This window comes from Nylanderia fulva, unplaced genomic scaffold, assembly GCF_048542155.1.
Source record: "Nylanderia fulva isolate GAGA-0341 unplaced genomic scaffold, ASM4854215v1 Scaffold15, whole genome shotgun sequence".
Taxonomy (NCBI): Eukaryota; Metazoa; Arthropoda; class Insecta; order Hymenoptera; family Formicidae; genus Nylanderia; species Nylanderia fulva.
This window is the reverse complement of record NW_028189730.1, coordinates 2,864,352-2,888,530: the sequence shown is the minus strand read 5'-3', so window position 1 is coordinate 2,888,530 and position 24,179 is coordinate 2,864,352. Positions and strand designations below refer to the sequence as shown.

The following is a 24,179-nucleotide window of genomic DNA, read 5'->3' as shown; positions in this document are numbered from 1 at the left end:
TATGCATTTATATTATATATTAGGTATATTTATAATTTTTTTGATTATTTCGAAAAAAGAATTTATTTTTAATTAAAAAATATTTTTCAAAACTAATATAATTATTGCTTATAGTTTCTATTATTTTTTTCTAAACAATAAATTTAATATAAGTATTTTGTAATATAAAATATATAATACATATTAAATATAATATACAATATAATATATAATAAAATATTTAATATTGTATAAATAATATAAATTAAATATAATACACAACATATAATATAAATTAAATATATAATATATAATATATTAAATATTGAAATATATGAAATTATTATATTTATCATGACATAATTTAATGAAATTGAATTCTCTTAATCCAACTAAAATCTCGCGTTTTTCCAATTTCGCAGCCCTTGGTCGCGCATTTTCAGATCGATAACGTTCTCCTGACAACATCAAGTTTAAAGGGAAAAAAAGGAAAAAAAAGAAGAAGGGAGCGTGAACGCGCGCACCTGATATGCTTGATCGGAAGCTGGTAGCAGCCCCGCTTGTCGGGGTGGGGCCAGCGGCCCGGGCCGCAGTCCATGCAGGTGTGCTCGTCGTAGACGTACTCGTACGCCTCGCACTGGTCGCACACCCAGCAACAAGTGTCACCCTGTTGCTTCTTTATCATACCTGGCTCGCAGGGCAGCGAGCACGCGGAGATCGGTATGTCCTTCGTTCCTCGCGCCCACACCATCTCCTCGGTGCGAATGTCCAGGGAGTTGTACCATTTGCCCACCACCTGTCGGCAGCCACCAGCAGATTTGTCTCTCTCATCCCCTGCGCTCCCTCAATACGCAAATTTCTCCCGTTCGCGACGCTTGGCAGCTGATCAAATCCTCCGTCGAATTTCATTTCATTTCCGTCAATTGCGGAAAGAGAGAGAGAAAGAGAGAGAGATTTTTTATTTATTTCCTTGCGGTTGATTTTAATTATACGCCTGATGGAGAAAATTTATTTCAATTAAATAAATATACATATATAGTGTAGATATAATTTACATAATAGAATAAATATATTTTATATTTTCTCTCATGTTTGTACATTTATAAAAAATTATATTTCATTGAAAGAAAATTAAATGAAACATTTTAAAGATTTTTTCATGAATATTCTATACGTATATAAAATGTGCAATTCAAAAATTTTATTTAAATAATTAATCACTATAGTTTGAAAAAAGTAATAAAATATATAATATATAATATACAATATATAATATATAATATATAATATATAAATATATAATATATATAATATATAATGTGTATAATATACAATATATAATATATAATATATAAATATATAATATATATAATATATAATGTGTATAATATATAATATATAAAATAATATAATATAATATATAATATATAATATTGCTTAGAGAATTATATTACTTAGGTAATTAAAAAAACCTGCAATCACTTTTTATAAAACGTTGTTTGAACGTCGTTTGACCCGATCGTTTTTCTTAGTTTGAAGCTCAAATTATTGCCTCATTTACTTCTGATTCTCTCTCGTTCTTTTTCTCTCTCTCTTACTCTAAACACACCGTCATATTTTTCTTGTCCTAGAGCTCGAGGATCTAATTTCGCATCGGTTTTCCCCCGGTGGAAAGCGTTTTCTCGGAAGTTTTTCTTCAGGGCTCTCGAAAGTACAGTCACGGCGCAACTTTAATTACTCGTTAAAAAGGCAGAGCCACCCCTTTGCGCATTCGCTTCATTCGATTCCGCGTCGCATCATCGATCGTGCCGACTTTACACGCGTATTACCGAAAGCAGACATGTGAAAACCGATATACATTTTATTTATCCAAAATATCTTCTGGGAAAAAATACATGTATATGTGATATATCGGTATTTTTTTAAATTTAATTGAAAACTAGCAGCAACTGAAACAATCTAGGTCAATGAAAGATATAAATCGAATTTATTTACATCGATATTTAAAGCTCTCGAGATTATATTACTTTCGTTATTATTATATTATTATATTTGAGAAATCGATACGGCATTTCCGACAATACCAATTTCAAACTCTATAAAACTCTTTAAATTATCTTCTCGAGTGGTTTTTCGAATTAAAAGAATTCCCCGGCGTGTAGAAAAATATAGTCGAACTTTTTGCTTTCGTTATGTTTCATATACTTGAGATGAGATACCGTCGAACTGTCGAAATTAATGTTTCGAGCTCGAGGGATCCGAATAATTCGAGAACTCGGAACGGTTAAAATTGTTCGACCGCCGGAAAATTCCATCTCATTCGCGAAAGGGGGATGTACGTGAAAATGAGGAAGTTTGTAGAAGCCGAAGGTGGAGCGAGAGAATCGGCTTCTACCTCTCGGTGTTCCAATTCAACTTGTCGCTCGCGACAGGGGAGAGACAGTTTGTTCAATTATGCATCGGCGAATGAGATGAGGGATACGTGATTAAGGCGACTCGGAATGAGTGCCCTACCTGATACTGATAGCCGTTCGTCCCATTGTTGTTCGCCTCTTTGCGAAAATTCAGGATCTCGTATCGCGCCAGACCGTCCCCGTGCTTGTCGAACTTCACCTCACTTCCGGCAATGTCTGCAAAATCATAATAATCGCGATGATCACTAGGTTCGATATAATTAATACTATATAATAAATAAATAAATAAATAAGTAAATAATTATATAATATTAAATTATTATATAATAATTAAATATTTTATATAATAAACAAATAATAAATTGAAGAGGCTCTGATATTTTTGATTAAATATATATTTCATTAAAATATACTGATACATTTTATTAAGTATTTAAAACAAAATTCAGATATGTAAGAGCCAGGCACAGTTTGTTATTATAAAATAAATATAGAAGAATTTTAAAATAATTTTGTTCTGCCTAATATCTTATCAGCCCGTTTATTCAAATCCTAATTAAATTAAATATGTGAAAATTTGAGTCAAATTCAATAATTAAGCTTCCAGAATTCGAATAAGAAATAATTTTTTAATTTATTGTACTTGCGAAATATCGATCCTAGAACTTATAATCGAATTTTATATTTAGTAAAATATATAAGTATCGAAATATATTATAGATTCGAGGTAGAGACATAAAAAGTTTGAACCTATCTCGTTCAAGCTTGAATCTACTTGAATTTACTTTTTTTCAAAGTAATCATAGAGAATTTAAAACCATGTAAATAAATTCGAACCTTATACTTAATTCCATCGTTAATGAGTTATGAATCTTAAAAACCCGAGTAGAGCGTAAAACTCATAATGACATCATCATGATTTTATTTATCACTTAAAAGTTATGTGAACAAAAGTGATTAAAAATGATTTAAAGACGACGAGAATCAAATTTAAAGTTCCCTAATATAAAATAATCGCTTTATACAATTTTCGAAAAATTTATACTGCTTGAATATTATTATAGAATATGTGTGAATAATATAATAAATAAATAATTGTAATATAAAAAACATTTTTTCTCTCCAAAATAAATTTTAAGTGACGTCATCATGATGCCATTATCAGCATTATGCTCTACCTCAATTTTAAAAATGGCTAAAAAATATGTCAAGTACAACAAACATAAAATATAGAATTATAAGAATTTTCAAGAACGAAAATGAGATGAAGGAATTTTCTATTACTTCGCTTTTCACGAAAGATTTCAGATAAATATTCAATTTTCTGACATTATAAAATCACTTCTATATAATCCGACGCTGCATTCCTTCCAACTCGCTTCTTTATACCCGACAGTCTTTTATTCCGCCAGCCTCTCCGTGCATTTCTTCAGATCGTGCTCAACAGAGGACGATAAGAAGTGCGTGGCACCAGGAATAGAAAAGAGCGTCGGGTGCACAAATGCACAATGGGAGGCGAACAAACGGCGCGTCGCGTCCGATTATATTCCGCGTTTCATCGGATTCCACTCACCTCTAAAAGACACGTTTAACAGATAATCCCGATAGAAGGCGCCGCGGTCGTAGTTGGCCATCGACGAGCAGAGGCCCTCCTCGCGATCGCGGCAGAGGTCGCGGCGCAGATTGTGCAGGGCCAGGGCGAAGGCGTAAACCGCGTCGACGACGAACTGCACCTTGGACTCCTGCTCGTAGCCGCTGTCCTTGTCGAGTCTGAGCCAGGGCGAGCACCAGGAGACGCTATGATTGCCGGAACCCGCGTGCTTCCAACTCACCCCCTGCTGACTCAGGGCCTTCCTCCGCAGGGTGCAGTCGAACACCTCCTCCCAGTACTCGCCGAACCAGGGGTTTCGCCGGTTGTTATCGGGGGTGAGTCGCGCCATGTAGTCGTCGAAGCCGGGAATTTTCTTCGACTGCAGCTCGACGGTGATGGCACCCTCGGCCTCCTCCTCCAGGCCCTCGATCAACTTGCTCTGTCGACCCCATCCGTCGCTCGCCAACCACTGCGGGGTAGTTTATCATCGTTTAGGAGAGAACACGTTATTATACAGGGTGATTTACAACGAGCGCAAAAAGCCTGGACAAGCTTGTTCGGGAGGTCGTATATTTGAATTTATGGATACTATTTCTGAATTAGAACTACGAGAGGTCATAGTTTAATTTGCGCTAATCAATTTGATTTATATAATATCTAGAGTTGTAATTTAATAATTTTTCAGTTACAATTAGCAATTAATAAGCTGTGGAATTTCTTTTACACTTGTTGTAGATCTTACTCTGTATATTCATCTTATCCTTCGATTAGAAATTTCAAGAAATGTGTATAAATATTATAATGCGATGGAAATATAAATATAAATTAAATATAAATTAAATATAAATTAAATTGCAATACTAAATTAAATAGCTAATATTAATAAGCTGTGGAATTTTTTACACTTGTTGTAGATCTCACTCTGTATATTCATCTTGTTGTTTGATTAGAAATGTGCGAAAAAATAAAAATTTATTATAATACGATGGAAATATAAATAAAAATAACATATCAATGAAATATAAATAAAATATAATTAAATTGAAGCTTTCATCCCTCTGACCTGAAAGGGCTGGCTGAGGTTCAATCGTTTGGCGGCCTCGAGGATGCCGCGGGCGTCCTCCGCCCGGGTGAACAGGACGATCGCGCGGGCGTTCGGCTTCTTGCTCAAACGTTGGATGATCTCGTCGAACATCTTGTCGTCCGCAGCGCTGGGCACCTTGACCGCAGCCGCGATGCAGACGTTTCGCTCCGTCGCCTCCCGGGTGAACACCTCGATGCCGTACTCGCCGTAGCTGCCCTCCGAGTAAACGGTGGAGACGTACGACCAGTTGGCGCTCTTCACCACGTCCACCAGCGCGATCGACTGGAAGGTGTCCGGCGGTACCGTTCTCGCGAAGTAATCGAACCTGAGGAACCAGTGAACACGGACACACTGAGAAAACTATCGTGATAAATAATCGGGAATTTTGCTATTACTAAATCATTTTTATTATTAAGAAATATTTATTATAATTTTTTTATTATATTAATATATAATATATAAAATATAAATATATAATATATAATATATAAAATATAATATATAATATACATGCCACGAATTATCGTATATGAAATAATACTTTACTTTGCTTAAAATCTTGGGTCATTAATAATTAATCCTGTATACGAAAATTTAATTAAGAAATTAGTTGGTCTAAGAAATGAATGGTTAATTAATTCAGATTTGAGCAATCCAGAGAATTAATTATGAAAATCCATAAGCTCTTTAATATTGTTTGAGATTCCCCTGTCGCACGCTTAAACCGTCGTATCTTCAAAGATATGTGCTTGTTAAAGTCATTTAGAACGACTGTTTGAACAGGAGTCGGAAGTCTTCTAATGACAATCATATACACGACATCGGCAAACAATGTGACAAACCGTTTGATAGAAATGTCAGGAGTTCACGTTAATTACCGTCAACGTCTTGAATTCGACGAATCGGCGATTGTTAGAGCTAATAATTGAAGAGTTTATTTTAAAATCATCATGTCTATGAATTCGTGTTTTATGAGAACATGGAGAATTTAAATATTTAATACAAATATTTTGTCTCCTCGTAATTAGATGTTATGTATCTTTTCATTTTTAATATTTTAATATTTTATATCTTTTATTTCATCAATCTACGAATACTTGAATTTTCTGAAGAAAAATCCTTATCAAATAGAAATTTAAAAAATATGCATTTGAATTTATATATAATTAATTATATTTTCTCACACAATATGATTGCAATTATTGGCGCAAGAATTGTTCTATCCCTTTTTCAGTTGTCGTTTCATCATTTTGTTAAGATTATTTTATATTTAATTCAATTTAATTTTATTTTATTACATGCTTTCATTGTTCTTTATTAAATTCTGTTTCGAATAAAGTTACTAATTTAAATTTTTAATTACTGAGAGAGAAGCAAAAAATTATTTCTCGTCGGGCAAATTGTATTTCTACAAATTTAATTTTTTCATTTTACTCGACAGACCCAAATTAAATTTTTTTCATCAATTTACGAAAATTACAACTACATATAAAAATATTCAGTGTTGTGCTTAAATGATTGTAAAATTATGTAGATAATGATGAAATGAAAATATGTAAATTCATCTTAGATACGATGAAAATAATTGTGTTTTAAATATATCTAGATAAAAGATGAAATTATATGGCGATTCGTCTATCTTATTTCCAGATAAAACACGCAGTTACGAAAAAAATGTAAATTATACAAGAAATATAAAAATATATATTATTGCTTCAATTCTACTACTTAATATTTAATATAATATTTTTGTGTTATGACTTTAAACCAAATTATCTGAACATTATTCTACATAATTTAGTAAAGATAAAACTTTTTCATCTAAGATGTAGATATAGATAATACATATTTTTATTATCTATATAAATAATCTATATGAATAATCTATATAAATAATTTATATAAATAATCTATATAAAGTTATCTGTATAAAATTAAAATCTATATGACTCCAAAATTCCATCTAAATGATCATCTATATAATTTGATTTAGATGACAGAGCAAACACTGAAAATAATAATATTACACCTGGTCTTGTCGCTGAGCGCCTTGGCGGTGGAGGCCGGCGAGATTTGGGGGATGTGAAAGAGCCTGAGGAGATTCGCCACCTGGAGCGAGACCGAGCTGTAGGATCCGCCGATCACCCCGAAGATGGGTCCCGCGCTCGCGGTCTTCTTCACCCTGGGCGTCGACCTGTCACCGCACTCGAGCACGCTGATGTCGATGTTGGACAGGGACGCCCGAACGAAGTGCAGGCTCTGATTCAGAGCGTACGTGTCGCGGCCGCACGTGTCTAGGATGTGCACCCCCAGGGTGACGCCCGGCAGCATCTCCTTCTCCTGATTGATCCTCTCGACGGCGAAGAGCATCGCCTCGAGACGCTGCATCCCCCGATGATAAATGTTGGGTCCGCACGCGGTTCCGCCGCCTTTCTCGTGCACCGGAAACAACCCGCCCAGGACGATGTCGCCCGGGATCAGCACCGCCTCGCTGTGCGTCCTCGATTGCGCCAAGGACACCGATGATAGCCGCTGCAGCGACAAGGTCAGGAGCAGCAAGGAGGGCCAAGGCACGCGCTCGCGCATCTTAAGCTCGCCAGCTGCGGTCTGCTTCGCAGTCCTAGCTTCGTCGGAATCTAGGATCTTCGATCCACCTCGTCCGCGTTACATCTGTCAAGGTGAAGACTCTTGGTCTCTTATCACCTATTTCCGGATGAAACAGCTCTCTCTCATGTCTCTCGCATCAATCTCGAATCCGTCTTAATTCCTTACTAACGTGTTGGATCCTTCAAGGTTGTTTCCAGTCTGTCAATTACGGTGCAATTAAGGGGATGGTTGACCATGTCTGTTTTACCGACTTTGAGATCAAGGGCTTTTCTTTTTATTGGCTATACAGATTGGAAAATCCTTCTCCACAATTACAATACTGATAATAATAAACGGGGAGCGCTGTAATTTTGTATAAAAAACAATAAAAGTTTGAAAATTACAGTTTTTTATCGGCATCTTGCATCAGCTCATAACAATACTTATTTAATACAAAAGTTCTACAGTTTATTTGTGCACAAAATATGGCGTTCCCAATAGAGATGACATGAAAGAATAATACAGACGTAATAAAAATGAGATTAAAAGCCTTGTGTATGAAAAGATACGTACTTGAATTATTCAATAAAAAGTGGACCTAACCTTAACTTAAAGTCGGTAAAACAGAACTACGGCAGCATCCCCTTAAGAGCCTACGAATTTATTTCTCGAGATAGATTGTGTTACTTACCGCGTTCTCCGCAGACGGGATCCTCCTCGACGGGCCTCCGCATCCGGAAGAAGCCGGATTCCTCGCCATCGATTCCGGGTGTACGAGCACCGACCGCGAACTTGTGCTTTTTGACCTTTCCTCGGGCGACACGCACCCTTCCGCATCCCTGTCGAATGGTTTCCGGTAGAAGTCCCGGGAGAATCGACGTCGATTCCCTCTTCTACGATTTCTTCACTTTAGCTTCCTCTGAAGATTTCTTAAATCGTGTTTATATATATATATATATTGTTTTTCGGATCCTCTTGCCAAGTTTTTGTTCCCTCGTTTTTTCACTTCAAAGGCCAGCTAGACAAGAACACAAAATCCTCTCCGAGATCCTCTCCAGGAGGACTTGAAGCTTCGCATCCGATGCGATTATCCTCGGACTGTTCCGATAAACGGTTCCGGAATCGAATATCGGAAGACTCAGGTTCCGGAACAATTATTCGGCGTCGTCGGGGCCATCTAGGAGTCTACTCCTCTTCTCGAGTTAGGATTCCCTTGAATTTCCGATTCTTCTTCTTCTTTTTCTTCGCAGTCGTCCTATTTCATCCGTTTTTTTTATCGAGACTCACGACTCTTCTTTTTTTCTATGAAATGAAATCTCTTTTGAAACAAACAAGTTTTTTTTTTTATTGTATATATTACAATACAAGGTGTATATAAATAAGTGTGAAAAATTTTAGTTGATTCTTTGTCGAAAATTAAGGGGGGTTTCTTATATAAACGTATCTTCTTATATTCCTCCCTAAGGAATTACATTTTTAAAAAAAAAAGTTAGTTTCATCCCTTTACAACGACACAGAAAAATATTAATAAATTATATAAATAACAATAAAAATAATAATAATAAAATAATAATATAATAATAATAATAATAATAAAATAATAAAATAATAATAATAATAATAATTTTATTAGTGGAAAATATCCACCAAGTTTCACTTTTTTAATTTGTCGGAAATTTGAGAAAAAAAACTCCTCACGAAGTGATATGTTTATATAAGAAACTCCCTTAATTTTCGATAAAGAATCATCTCCTAGAACTTTTCGCACGTATTTAGATACACTCTATATATTTATTTATTTATTTTTGCAAGATGTATGCAACTCCCTTATCGAGAGTCTTTCAGCTTCGTATTTACCTTCTTTCGAGAGCAGGTAAATTTCCGAGCGGTTAAACGGATTTAATTTCACCGAGATGGGGTTTAACGAGCTCGCTGATGGCGGTGGTAATCGTGATCCGGCTTTAGAATCGAGACTGCGGTCTTGTTTTGAATTTCAAAGTGACGACGACGATTCGACGATGAGGCGCGACGATGAGCCGCTTCGCTGGATCTCTTTCATTATTTTTATTCCGAACTCCTCAGGATCAAAGGTGTCGTAGGACGTAGAACTCGCGCGAGAAATATTCCTCCTGCAAAATTCGATTCGTTTCATCAGATCTCCAGGATCTACTCGTAATCTCTACAATTACAATATTCAATATATTATACAGCAGAAAATATTTTAAAAATCTTTTAAATATATTTCTTAATAAAAAATAAAATAATTCTCGAAAATATTTTTAAAATGTTTCCATGTCCGTTTTTTCATGTTTAAAAAATATTTTTGAATATATAGATTTTAACTAATATTTCAAAAATATTTAAGAAAATATGATCTAAGCGATAAAGAACATTTTTTAAAATATTTTTAATAGTTTTTTAAAATATTCAAAAAAAATGTTATCACAAAAAATTCTTAAATTATTTTAAAATATTCCTAAAACAATTTTAAAATGTTTTTATGCAATATTTTATAGTAATATTTAGAAATATTTTAGATGGTTTTAAAATTAGCTAAAGATAAAGATGAGATGAAAATGTGTAAATTCATCTTACAATTAGATAAGACGAAGATAATTTTGAATTATATTAATATTTTATTAATAATATTATTTTTAAGACCGCTTATCACAGGTAGAAGATAAAATGTATAATGACATCGTTATGAATTTATTCATCACTTAAAAGTTATCTGAAATTATTTAAAGATGACAAAGAAATCAAATTAAAAGCTCTCTAATATAATATATAAGATAATTGCTTCATATAATTTTCAAAAAATTTATGTCCATTGAATATTGTTAGAATATGTGTGAACAATAGAATAAATAAATAATTATAATATATAAAAATTTCTTTTAACATGAATTTTAAGTGATGTTATCATAATGTCATTATAAGTTTTCCAAGTTCTACTTGGAATGTAAACTCAGTTGTAAAAAATATACATCATAAAAAGGATATAAAAATAAATATTCATACTTTTATTTGTAAGTTTTTATCGCATAATTTCTACTACTTAAGTATTTTTATGTGCTATGACTATAAAACAAATTTGTAAGATATAGATATATTTTTATTATCCATACACTAACAACAAATTATTAAATTAATAAATACTGTCTGATCAATTATTCATTTGCAACAAATAAATATTTATGTGTCTTTTGCACAGAGTTTTCTTATATCAATATTTTTCACATCAAATCAATTTAATCAATATTATTACAATTTCAAATAAATAATTTATTAGACAATATTGAAACAAAATATTTATTCGAATTCAATATATTTTTTCAGTGCGTATAAAAATATAAGATACCAAAATTTCATCTAGAGATTTCCCAGATAATCATCTATATTATAATTTTATTTAAATAACAGCAAACACTGAGAACTAGTCTCGCGTATGCAAAGTTATCGGGAACGTTGATCACAATGGGGGGAGGTAGCGCAAACTTTCCGGATTATATAGAGGTTGGATCTCTCTCTCTCTCTCTCTCTCTCTCTCTCTCTCTCTCTCTCTCTCTCTCTCTCTCTCTCTCTCTCTCTCTCTCTCTCTCTCTCTCTCGTCTAGGGAAATGATCGACGACGTCGATGGAGGTGACTTCCGTGCGAGAACATATCGGCTTTCTCTCTCTCTCTCTTCTCCACGTATCCGCTTTTCGGACTAATAATTTCGCCGACAACTTCCGGCCTGTGATTGCTCAGGAAACTGCTAATGCGCGCACGCCCTACATGCATCCCGATGCAATCGGCGAGGAAGGGGAGGAAGGGATGCATCGAGACTGTATCGACGAGAGCAAAGTACGAGGGAGGTTGGGTGGATCGAGCAAGGGCAAGGGCGCGGATTGTTTCCCTCTTTCTCTCTTTATATAAATATATATATATAAATAAATCTTATATACTTTTCTTTGAATAAATTCTCCTAATCATGTTGCGCTTAGATGATTTTACAATTGAGATGAAAATATGTAAATTTATCTTAAATAAAATAAAAATAATTTTATTAAAAATATATCTAGATAAAAGATAAAATTATATGATTCATCTAGATAACTTCTATCTTAGATAAGATGATTTTGTTTTAAATATATCTAGGTAACAGATAAAATTATATAACGACTCGCAGTGTTGTGTTTAGATGATTTTAAAATTAGCTAGATAGAGATAAAAAATGTAAATGCATCTTAGATAAAATGAAGATGATTTTGTTTTAAATATATCTAGATATAAGCTAAAATTATATAATTCTAGATTATTTTTTAGATAATTAAGATTATTTTTACGACCGCTTTATATAGACATAGTTATTAAAAAAATGTAAATTATATACAGTGTTGTGCTTAGATGATTTTGAAATTATCTAAATAAAGATGAGATAAAAATATGTAAATTTATATTAAATAAAATGATTTTGTTTTAAATATATCTAGATAACAGATAAAATTATATAACGACTCGCAGTGTCGTGTTTAGATGATTTTAAAATTAGCTAGATAGAGATAAAAAATGTAAATGCATCTTAGATAAGATGAAGATGATTTTGTTTTAAATATATCTATTGTAGATAAAAGCTAAAATTATATGATTCTAGATAACTTTCTAGATAATTAAAATTATTTTTACGACCGCTTATATAGACATAGTTATTAAAAAAATGTAAATTATATACAGTGTTGTGCTTAGATGATTTTGAAATTATCTAAATAAAGATGAGATAAAAATATGTAAATTTATATTAGATAAAATGATTTTGTTTTAAATATATATCTAGATAACAGATAAAATTATATAATGACTCGCAGTGTTGTGTTTAGATGATTTTAAAATTAGCTAAATAGAGATAAAAAATGTAAATGCATCTTAGATAAGATAAAGATGGTTTTGTTTTAAATATATCTAGCTAAAAGATAAAATTATAAGGCGATTTATCTACATAATAATTTTTAAGACTGCTTATATGAACACAGTAATAAAAAAAATGTAAATTATAAAAAAAAAATATAAAAATATATGTATTCATATTTTTATTTATAAATTTTTATCGCTTACTGTTTAAGTTCTACTATTTAAATATTTTTATGCGCTATGCTTCTAAACCAAAATTATCTAAAAATTATTCTAAATAATTTAGTAAAGATAATACTTTTTGTCATCCAAGATGCACAGATATAGATAATACCTATTTTTATTATCTATATAAAGATAAGATGACGCCAAAGTTTCATCTAGATGATCATCTAGATAATTTTATTTAGATAATATTAAACACTGATAATATACATATTTTTATTATCTACATAAAGATGACACAAGATGACACCAATATTTCATCTAGATGAAATCATCTACATAATTTTATTTAGATAACAGCAAACGTTGCTCCTAATATATACATGTTGAGATCGCTTAGCGTAATCTCGTAATCATGGAAATTTCTCTCTCTCTCTCTCTCTCTCTCTCTCTCTCTCTGTCTCTTTTGGGGGTGAAACCGCGCGGAAGCGGCTCAGATGCGACGACACGTAATATGTAAACACACGTACGTAATATCGCGCGAATCCTATCGAGAGATCGTCCCGATAATCCTACAACGGATTCGATCTGACAACGAAACCCTGATGGACCGAGATGGAGATCCCCTATTCTCTCTCTCTCTCTCTCTCTGAGATGTAACTGCTTGCAAATACGAGAAGGAGACAGCGATTATGTAAACACACACACACACACACACACGTACATATATTCGAGATTGCCTCTTTGTAATCTCCGCGATCGAGTTCGAACTTGACGATGAGGGATGAAGCAACCCCAAGAGAGAGAGAGAGAGAGAGAGAGAGAGAGAGAGAGAGAGAGAGAGAGAGAGAAGATCCCTTCGGAAGGAATAAGCTGCGTGGGAATAACGTGGAAATGGGATGGGAAAAGCGAGGAGGTGGGAGATTACTTCCGGCCGTAATCGACCGAGCATCTTTGACGTTTGGACAAATCGCGAAACTGCGGCGGAAGAAATCAAATCGCTCCTTTTGTCTCCCATTCCGACTATCTTATTACGCGAAAAGAAAAGCGAGGATTAACGAGTGTTTAAAGCGATATTTAAAGCGACAGAGCGTCTCTCCTCTTTAAGGATCGGGCTTCATTTTCGATTTGTTTTTTTATTCGTTTATTTATTTTTATTCATATGGACTGTACATGCAATATGTGTATAATAATGCTTATTAATTATTTATTAGTTTAGTAAACATTATTATACACATATTTGATACCGTATATAATAATGTATATTGTTAGATGTGCACCATTATTATACGTATAAAACAATAACGTAATAATAATAATAACAGTAATAATAATAATAATAAAAATAATAATAATAATATAATAACAATAATAATAATAATAATAATAATAATGTACAATACATATTATTATTATATTTTATTATATATTATTATTACATTTTATTATATATTATTATTATATTTTAATAATAATAATAATAATAATGTGCAATATATTATTATTATATTTTATTATGCATTATTATATAATGACACACAAAATAGTATGCAATGTATTTATCCTTGAAGAATCGTAGATTGGAGGAAGCGAGATTCGTGTTTGGAAATCTTGTAATTTAATGGAAAAGTCAGTTTAACTCTTTTACGAGACTTTTATATATATATATCTCGCTAATCATCTTTCCATAAAAATCTTTCCATAAAAAGACTCGACGATCGAGAATTATAGTTAAACGAAATAGCTGAAGCCAATATAAGCTTATTTCTCTTTTTACGCTAATACATTTTCTCCTAATAATTCAATTTCCATTAAGAAAAAAAATAACTGATAAATTCTTCTAATATCTATCGATATTTATTTATACATATTTTTTTATACATATCACATGTATAAAAAATTAAAAAATCTATAATGTGAAAACTCTTTAACAACTCGATCATTTTTTCGTAAAATATATTTGCAGAAATATTTTATGAATAAAGTTAATAAAAAAAAAAAATATATATATATATATATAATGAATATTTAAACAATATAATATTAATAATATTATAAAATATTTAAGAATATTTATAAAATAATTATAATAAAAAATTATTCCAAAAATATTTTTGTGAAATAAATAACTAAAAAATGTTTTCTCTTTTAACAATTCTTCTGAATAACATTAAATTAAAAAAACTCATCTGATAAATATAAATTCAAGTATGAAAAAGAGCTAATAAGAGTTTAACCACGGATATTATTTAACAAATGACTATACTTGTTTTGTAACAAAATAAGTATAGAAGAATATTTTTTAAATATTCTATATATCAAAAAATTACTCAATATTTAATTCATTTTACATTAAAAATAATTTCGTCACGTCTTTTCATACTTGAATTTTTTCTCAATAACTCTTTTGTAATTCGATACCGGGAAAAAATTTTGTAAATATAATTATATATAAATAATTGTGTAATTATACATATAATCGTAAAAAAAATTATATGTAAAATATGTCCATATTTTTATACATAATTATATAAGTTTATATATAAATTATAAGGGTTCATACATATTCATGTCAAATTATATACGAAACATATATATTTATATATATATGAAAAAATATCTATTATATATATATAAATTTATATAATTATATATAAAAAGCACTTTTATCTAATTACGTATGGACATATTTCATATATAATTTTATATAATATATATATTTCTATATAATTTTATATTGTTATATATAAAAAAATGTTTACCGGGCAATGTTAACACTTGTAGTATAAATTGAAATATAAAAAAAGCTAATAAGAATTAAGCACGGATATTAATTGACATATACTAACTATACTTCTTTTGTAACAAAATAAGTATGGAGGAACATATTTAAAAAATTCTACATATTAAATTATTAATACATTATTCAATATTTTACATTAAAAATAACTCCGCCGCGCCTTTTCATACCTGAATTTCTCCCCAATAACTCTTTTGTAACTCGATAATGTTATAACACTTGGTGTATTATTCGTACCGATAATTGCCGCGTCTCGGTGAAATTCCTCATTATGACAGGATGCTAATTGGTCCATTCGGAATCCAGCGATGCAGCAGAGAAAACTGTGGGGGTGGTTTCCAAAATTCGTCGCTCCTTTCCGTTTGATCTCGCAATTTCCGAACAATAAACACAAATCGATCTTCCCACTGTTTTTTTTTTTTTTTTTTTTTTTTCGTATATCCTTTCCACGTCGAATCGTCTTATCGATCGATATCTCGCGTCATGCGCCGCTCTTGACAGCGATATACGGGCGAAAAATCGTTCGGGATCGCGAGAATCGAAAGTCGGAGGAATTTCCTCCAGGAATTTCGCGCTAATCGATTTTCCGACGAGAGGAACAAACGGAATCTCTCTCTCTCTCTCTCTCTCTCCCTTTTCAGGACTTTCCCTCTCGTTGCCTTCTCGTCTTTTACTTTCTCTCCCCGGCGCGGCGACGGGGTGAAAAATCGAGCGTTGGCGTTTATTGCGTTTTCCCGCCCTCGTTTCTCGCGAATTCAAGCCGCGATCGGCGAGAATCCTCGGCGCCTCCTGTCATTCCCGATTTGACAGTTCCGCTCCACGTGAGTCCACGCGCGATCTCCTCCGATTTCCAAGTCACGATGACAGATCGGGACAGAAGAAGCACTCTTTCCTATCCGAAATAAATCCGCGAGATTCGAAGAAAGCCTCCCTCGCGACGCATCTCGCTTTCTCAATTCCGAAGGTCCTTCGACCTCGATCGGCGATCGATTAAAAGGGCCGAAAAATCGGGGGTTGAAAAATCGTCGGGCGATTTCAAAATCTCCTTTCTCGCGTGGACGAAATTTTCCGTCGTCCTTTCTCGCCCCCGTGTTCGCCGGAAGTCCCGAAGGGCGCGAAAGGGTGGATAGAGAACGTCCGGAGGTGACGTCGCGCGATCGCAGCCGCCACAGCACGACTGGCCGAACGAACGGGCCGGAACGAGCGGGCCACCCTCTCCCCCTTTTTCCTCCCCCCCTTCCGCCCCCCCCCCACCCCTCTTCGTCGAGCCACCCTCGCGCTTGCCCTCCCCGACAGTGCCGTACGTATAATTTTCGCGCTTTATGCAATCTTTCCTTTTCGCCGCCCGCAATTTTCCGTGTCGCCCAGAATTATCTCACCCTCTTTTTTTTTTTTCTTCCACCTTTGAGCGAAATTTTTTTTCAGGGGGTGAAAGACGCGTGTCGACCTCTCGAGTCGCCCTTTTTTTCCCTCTCTCTCTCTCTTTGCGAGTCGTCATCCGTTCCGGGATACGAGAGTTTGAGTGAAGAGCGTTCGTGGACGACGTCGTTAAGATTTTTCCTTTTACCACCCTTTGCCAGTTTTCTCTCTTCCTCGCGGTCTTGTGTGTGCGAGTCAAGGGATGGGAACCTTATACTTGAAACACATGCATACTCAATGCTCCTCGCACTTTGTTCTCGCCAGATGGAATATAAAACTCATAATGACGGCATCGTGATTTTATTCGTCACTTGAAATTAGCTGGGAAAAATGATTTAAAAATGAGAAGAGAAATTATATATAGATTTAAAGCTGCTTTAATATATAATTTTCGAAAAATTTGTCACTTGATAATATTGTTAGGGAATATGTGTGAACAGTAGAATAAATAAATAATTGTTATATAAAAAATTTTTTTTTTAAAATAAATTTTAAGTGACAAGTTATCATGATTTTATTCATCTTTTAAAATTATCTGGACAAAAGTGATTTAAAAATGAGAAAAGAAATTTTGAATTTAAAGCTCTCTAATGTGAGATAATCGCTTTATATAATTTTTTCGAAAAATTTGTCACTTGAATATTGTTAGAATATATGTGAGCGATAGAATAAATAAATAATTTAATATAAAAAGTTTTTTTCAAAAATTGAAAATGAATTTTAAGTGACATCATCATGATTTTATTTATCACTTAAAATTAGCTGGAAAAATGATTTAAAAATGAGAAGAGAAATTATATATAGATTTAAAGCTGCTTTAATATATAATTTTCGAAAAATTTGTCACTTGATAATATTGTTAGGGAATATGTGTGAACAGTAGAATAAATAAATAATTGTTATATAAAAAATTTTTTTTTTAAAATAAATTTTAAGTGACAAGTTATCATGATTTTATTCATCTTTTAAAATTATCTGGACAAAAGTGATTTAAAAATGAGAAAAGAAATTTTAGATTTAAAGCTCCCTAATGTGAGATAATCGCTTTATATAATTTTTTCGAAAAATTTGTCACTTGAATATTGTTAGAATATATGTGAGCGATAGAATAAATAAATAATTTAATATAAAAAGTTTTTTTCAAAAATTGAAAATGAATTTTAAGTGACATCATCATGATTTTATTTATCACTTAAAATTAGCTGGAAAAATGATACAAAAATGAGAAAAGAAATTATATATAGATTTAAAGCTCCTTAATATAAGATTCTCACTTTATATAATTTTCCAAAATTAATGTCGCTTGAATATTGTTAGAATATATGTGAACAATAGAATAAATAAATAATTATAACATAAAAAAATTTTGTTCAACAATTAAAAATTAATTTTAAGTGACATTATTACGATTTTAATCATCACTTAAAATTATTTGGACAAAAATGATTTAAAAATAACAAAAGAAATTATAGATTTAAAGCTCCCTAATGTGAGATGCTCGCTTTATATAATTTTCAAAAATTTATACCGCTTGAATATTGTTAAAACATATGTGAACAATATAAATAAATAATTGTAATATAAAAAATTAATTTTAATAAAAATTATCTGGATAAAAATGATTAAAAACGATTTAAAGATAACAAAAGAAATGATAAAAAAGCTCTCTAATATAAAATAATCGCTTTGTATAATTTTCAAGAAATTTATGTCGCTTGAATATTGTTAGAATATATGTGAACAATAGAATAAATAAATAATTGTAATATAAAAAAGTTGTTTCAAAAATTGAAAATGAATTGACGTCATCATAATGTCATTATGAATTTTATGTTCTATCTGGGACTCGACTCGAAATTCCCGGAATTTCTCTCGTCTTTTGCTGATAACGCGGAGGGAAAATTGAATTTTGACACATGACGGTGTCAAGTGTCATCACGCTACGTTCGAATTTTTTTTTTTTTTTTTTTTTTTTTTTAATTCAGTTCCGCGAAAACTGAAATATAATATATCGAAGGAAAAAGAGAAAAGAAGGAAAAAGAGCCGTATTGTGTCTTCAAAAGAGATATTCTTTGAGAAAGAAAAACAGGAAGATACAATCTCGTTTTCTGGAAAACTAGATAGAGAGAAAGAGAGAGAGAGAGAGAGACGTTTATAAATCAAATCAATCACGGCTTTCTTGTTACGAGAGAAACATAAAATAGAGCTGTGTAAATATATCGTATGAATGAAGCTTTAATTTTACATTACATTACGTTACGCTTGACTTGTAAATTTTATGCAAATATTTCTACAATGTACAGATATAGTACATAAGTTATTCAAGACCTTCTGAAAGCGACAGAATTTCCTTTCATCACGCTAATACGTCTTAGTCAATTTTAAATCGATTTCTCTTCAACGAAACGAGGCGAAACTTCTTTCTAGTTTCTTTTAAACAATTAATAATTGAATAATTAAATATTATTAAGTAAATTAATTTTTGTATGACTAACCATTGCAAATAATTAATAATTAAAATTAGGAGACATTTTCTAGCGAATTAAACTTTAAGAGAGAGAATGAGATGAGATTATGTAAATACGATATAAATAAAATTTTCTGATTTTTAAAAATTACAATTTCAAGATAATTGATTAATTTTCGAAAAAAATCTAAATTTATAAAAAATCAATTAAAAAAATATTAGTTATCGCACAGCTACATTTTATCTCTGGATGTTACATCTGAAATTTAATTACCGTGTCTAAATTTTAATTATAAAAATTAATATTTGTAAGCTTCGTTTAGTATAAAAAATTCCTCGTTAAATTAAAGTTAAAAAATATATTTAATTATATATATATATATATATATATATATATACATATATATATATGTATATTAAATTGAGTTACCACACAGTTAATACACAGATTTTAGGTATCTCTGTTCCATACCTGACATTTAATTACCATGTCTAAATTTTAGCTATAAAAATTAATATTCGTACGTTTCGTTTAGCATAAAAAATTCCTCGTTAAATTATAGCAAAGAAATATATTTAAAATTATATTATATATATTGAATTTTTTGAGTTACCACACACAGTTAAATAATAGGCAACTAAATTTCACAGACGGAGACACCTAAAATTTAGCTGTGACAGCAAATTTATTTTTATATCTGTCTTTTTTTTTATGTAAAGCACGTGTCCACTTAAAAATTCGATCTCGTATCTCTTTCTCTCTCTCCGACTTTAGATCATTGCGTGTTCCAAATAGGAACGTCATGCTGCACGAAGTCCAGCAATAGGGATAAGTCATTTTATTGATCCGGCTTAATATCACGCTCGTAGGCTACCTGTGCTCGCTCTGCTTGCTGAGTTTTCTCTTTTCACGGTGGAAATATATGCACACGCGCGTATATATCCGCATATATATGTGTGTGTATACGTATATAATACACACACACACACACATACACATATTGGCGAAATACGTAAAACAGATAATGAAAATGTCAATATAGTAAAATGGGCTCTGCGAGATCCACGCGAGATACGCGACTTTTATGCGTTCCCGATATATATTTATTCCCGACTAAATACATATTTGGATGCGGGAGAGATATACATGTATGTATGTATATACATAAAGATACTTCTCCATTCATCTCTTTTTCGTTTCGCGTTATCGAGTGGAAGACTCGATTAGAATCGTGTTATACGTAAAAATGTACCTTTTATACAGTGTTGTGCTTAGATGATTTTAAAATTAGCTAGATAAAGATGAGATAAAAATATGTGAATTCATCTTAGATAAGATGATTTTGTTTTAAATATATCTAGGTAACAGATAAAATTATATAACGACTCGCAGTGTTGTGCTTAGATCATTTTAAAATTAGCTACATAAAAATGAGATAAAAATATGTAAATTCATCTTAGATAAGATGAAGATAATTTTGTTTTAAATATATCTAGCTAAAAGATAAAATTATAAGGCGATTTATCTAGATAATAATTTTTAAGACTGCTTATATGAACACAGTTATAAAAAAAATGTAAATTATAAAAAAAAAATATAAAAATATATGTATTTATATTTTTATTCATAAATTTTTATCGCTTACTGCTTAAGTTCTACTATTTAAATATTTTTATGTGCTATGATTCTAAATCTAAATTATCTCAAAATTATTCTGGATAATTTAGTAAAGATAATATTTTTTTTCATCTAAGATGCACAGATATAGATAATACATATTTTTATTATCTATATAAAAATAAGATGAGGCCAAAGTTTCATCTAGATGATCATTTATATAATTTTATTTATTAGATAACAGCAAACACTGACCTTATATATGGAGAGCATCTGATAAAAGTGAATTAAAATTATTTCTCAATGTCGAAATTTTTTTCCCTATTATTGTATATCGAATTTCTTTCCCTATTATTGCATAAACTTTCGCGATCTCGTACAAATCGTTGTATGTATATAATTAAATGTCTAATTAAAATCCTTTTACAAATCCTTACGAAAGTTTTCTTGATAGAATCTCCTTAATGGAGAGAATCTTGATTTTTCATTATTTATTTTCTACTTCCAGACATTGTGTGTGCCTTTATAATTAAACGGTAAATTAAAATTCTTTTGAAATTTCGATTTTATCGATAGATTCTTTCTACATTTGAAGTAGGTTTTTCATTTTAATATATGTATATCTTCTTTAATTAAATTTTGATTTAAAATTTCATTTTAAAAAATTAAGATTTTGTTGATAGATTTTCTAATAAATTTAAAACCAAGTTTTCTTTCTTTTTATTATAAATTTCCGTTAAAAGATATTAATTATATTGACATATTTTTCAAGAAACTTATATTTCTTTTTTTTATTTCAATTCATCATTTTATATCGTAAGCTTCTCTTTCTTTTTCTCTCCATCTTGTTGACTTATCGCGAAAAGTTTGACAATTTATAGCGCGCGTAAATTTCTGGCGAAACTTCAGCTTCTGCATATCAGCTTGTGTAAATTTTTTCCTCAAAAATTATATTTTTAGATATTATCTCGATTTCGGTTATAAGGGGATCCTAAAGCTTTCTATTTTAGTAACAATAAATAACGATTATTTTTGTGCACGCTTTTTTTAAATTATTTATTGGTTGAATAAAATAATAAATGCTTGTCCGTGATTAAAATATACATACATGGAGAAAATTTTCTCTTAGAATTTACCATGAAAATCACGGTAATTTAAAATTAATATTTACCACAATAAAAAATAAAGTTAATACCTACCGCAATAAGATATAAAATATATTATAATATATTATATATTATAATATATAATATATATTATATATATATTATAATATATAAATATAATATATATTAAAAATATTAATATATAAAATATATTACAAAATATATTATGATATTAAAATATATTTTAAAATATATATTTTATATATTTTAAAAAATATATTAATATAAATACATATATATATAAAAGATATATGTTCCATTAATTTACTAATCAGAGAGACTTTTATAAAATGTCTCACGATAAAAAATAAAAGAAATAAAAAATTAAATTATATAATTATAATTAGGTTGTCTGGTTTTGTTTCTAATAATAAGCATAAGTATATATTATTCCGTTCAATCCATAAAAAGAAAAGCGCGCAAAAAATAATCGTTTTTTCGGTGAAACGGAACGGCTTTAAGATCCCTTTAAATCCTTCCACAGAGATAGGTTGAGGCACACACAATTTCAGCGAGTTTGTACTGCACATTTTTTTCTATACTGAAAAATCGGGAGATCGGAGAGACTTTTTCAGTGGGTTATTATCCGTATTAGAGAGTGTTTAGTTTTAGCCTGGCCCGAGATTTCGAGACTGTTGCGAGATGAGGAGCCTCTGTGTTGGGAATCGGGGGCTCGCGAGGGATTATACCAAGGAAGATTGACGGTAGGAAATGGAACGAATACGACAATGGACACATAGAAATAGAGAGAGGGAAAGCTTTTGCTATGCTTCTGGCATGAAAAGCTCTCCTCGCTCGGGGGCACGAAGCTATTTCACTTAATGCGGATGCGAAGAAAACGCGTATATCGCGAAGCGCCGTTACGCAAATCTCTTCATCCTATCCTGATTTTCTGTTTCATAACGAAATCTCCGGAGAGAAACAGAGAGAGAGAGAAAAAAGAAGGAAAAGAGAGAGAGAGAGAATGAGTAGGCCCCTATTCTTAGGCGACGTACAATCGAGCAAGTTATCGTGTTACGTGTTCCTTACCCGATACGTCACGTACAGATATAATACTTTTGGCCGGAACCGGAATTAGGTCGCGAGAAAATATCGACGGCGCGCGCCATAATTAGGATAAGCGTCGCGACATGGAATATCGAAGAAAGGAGAATGACGTGACGTTTTCTCGGTCTCCATTACGCGCGGATTAATTTTAATTTTAGACAATCGCATTTTTTGTATTCCGTGAAATGTGCAAGTATATCTGGCCCCTCTTCCTTATACAAGCTCGAGTCCCAGGTGGAACATAAGTCTTAATGACGTCATCATGACTTTATTCATCACTTAAAAGTTATCTGTACAAAAATGATGAAAAAAATTATTAAAAGATAATTTCGAGATATTAAAGAAAGAAATTATACATTTAAAGCTCCCTAATATAAGATAATTTTTTAAAAAATTCATGTTGCTTAAATATTGTTAGAATATGTGCGAACAATTGAATAAATAAATAATTGTAATATAAACATTTTTTTTTTCCCTAAAAATTGAAAATGAATTTTAAGTGACGTCATCATGATTTTATTCATCACTTAAAAGTTATCTCGACAAAAATAATTTAAAGATGACAAAACAAATTATAGATTTAAAGCTCCCTAACACAAGATAATCACTTTATATAATTTTCAAAAAATTTATGTTGCTTTAATATTGTTAAAACATATGCGAACAATAGAATAAATAAATAATTGTAATATAAAAAAATTGTTTTTAAAATAAATTTTAATAAACGTTATCTGGATAAAAATGATGAAAAATGATTTAAAGATAACAAAAAAAAAGTATAAAAAAGCTCTCTAATATAAGATAATCGTTTTATATAATTTTCAAAAAATTTATGTTGCTTGAATATTGTTAGAATATGTGTGAACAATAGAATAAATATATAATTGTAATATATAAAAATTTTTTTTCAAATTGACTTTCAAATGACGTCATCATATGCTGTCATTGTGAAT

The 24,179-nt window shown here is 31.1% G+C and overlaps 1 protein-coding gene across 9 annotated transcripts in view; it reads right to left on the bottom strand.

Annotated features, from left to right (window-relative positions):
- Positions 1-24,179, bottom strand: part of mGluR (metabotropic Glutamate Receptor) — a 33,670-nt gene that overhangs the window by 6,157 nt on the left and 3,334 nt on the right. For 3 of the 9 annotated variants that reach the window (XM_085480510.1, XM_085480514.1, XM_029313044.2), the window contains exons 1-8: positions 15,747-16,711; positions 9,512-9,783; positions 8,346-8,956; positions 7,098-7,873; positions 5,048-5,393; positions 3,967-4,453; positions 2,494-2,609; positions 504-775 (exon numbers count right to left, since the gene is read on the bottom strand). In XM_085480510.1, the coding sequence (XP_085336636.1) occupies positions 504-775; positions 2,494-2,609; positions 3,967-4,453; positions 5,048-5,393; positions 7,098-7,654 (1,778 nt within the window). In that variant the 5' untranslated portion in view covers positions 7,655-7,873; positions 8,346-8,956; positions 9,512-9,783; positions 15,747-16,711. Of the gene's footprint in view, positions 1-503; positions 776-2,493; positions 2,610-3,966; positions 4,454-5,047; positions 5,394-7,097; positions 7,874-8,345; positions 8,957-9,511; positions 9,784-15,746; positions 16,712-24,179 lie in introns of those variants that run through there. The other 6 variants (XM_085480515.1, XM_085480516.1, XM_085480517.1 and 3 more) reach the window with 3 other exon arrangements.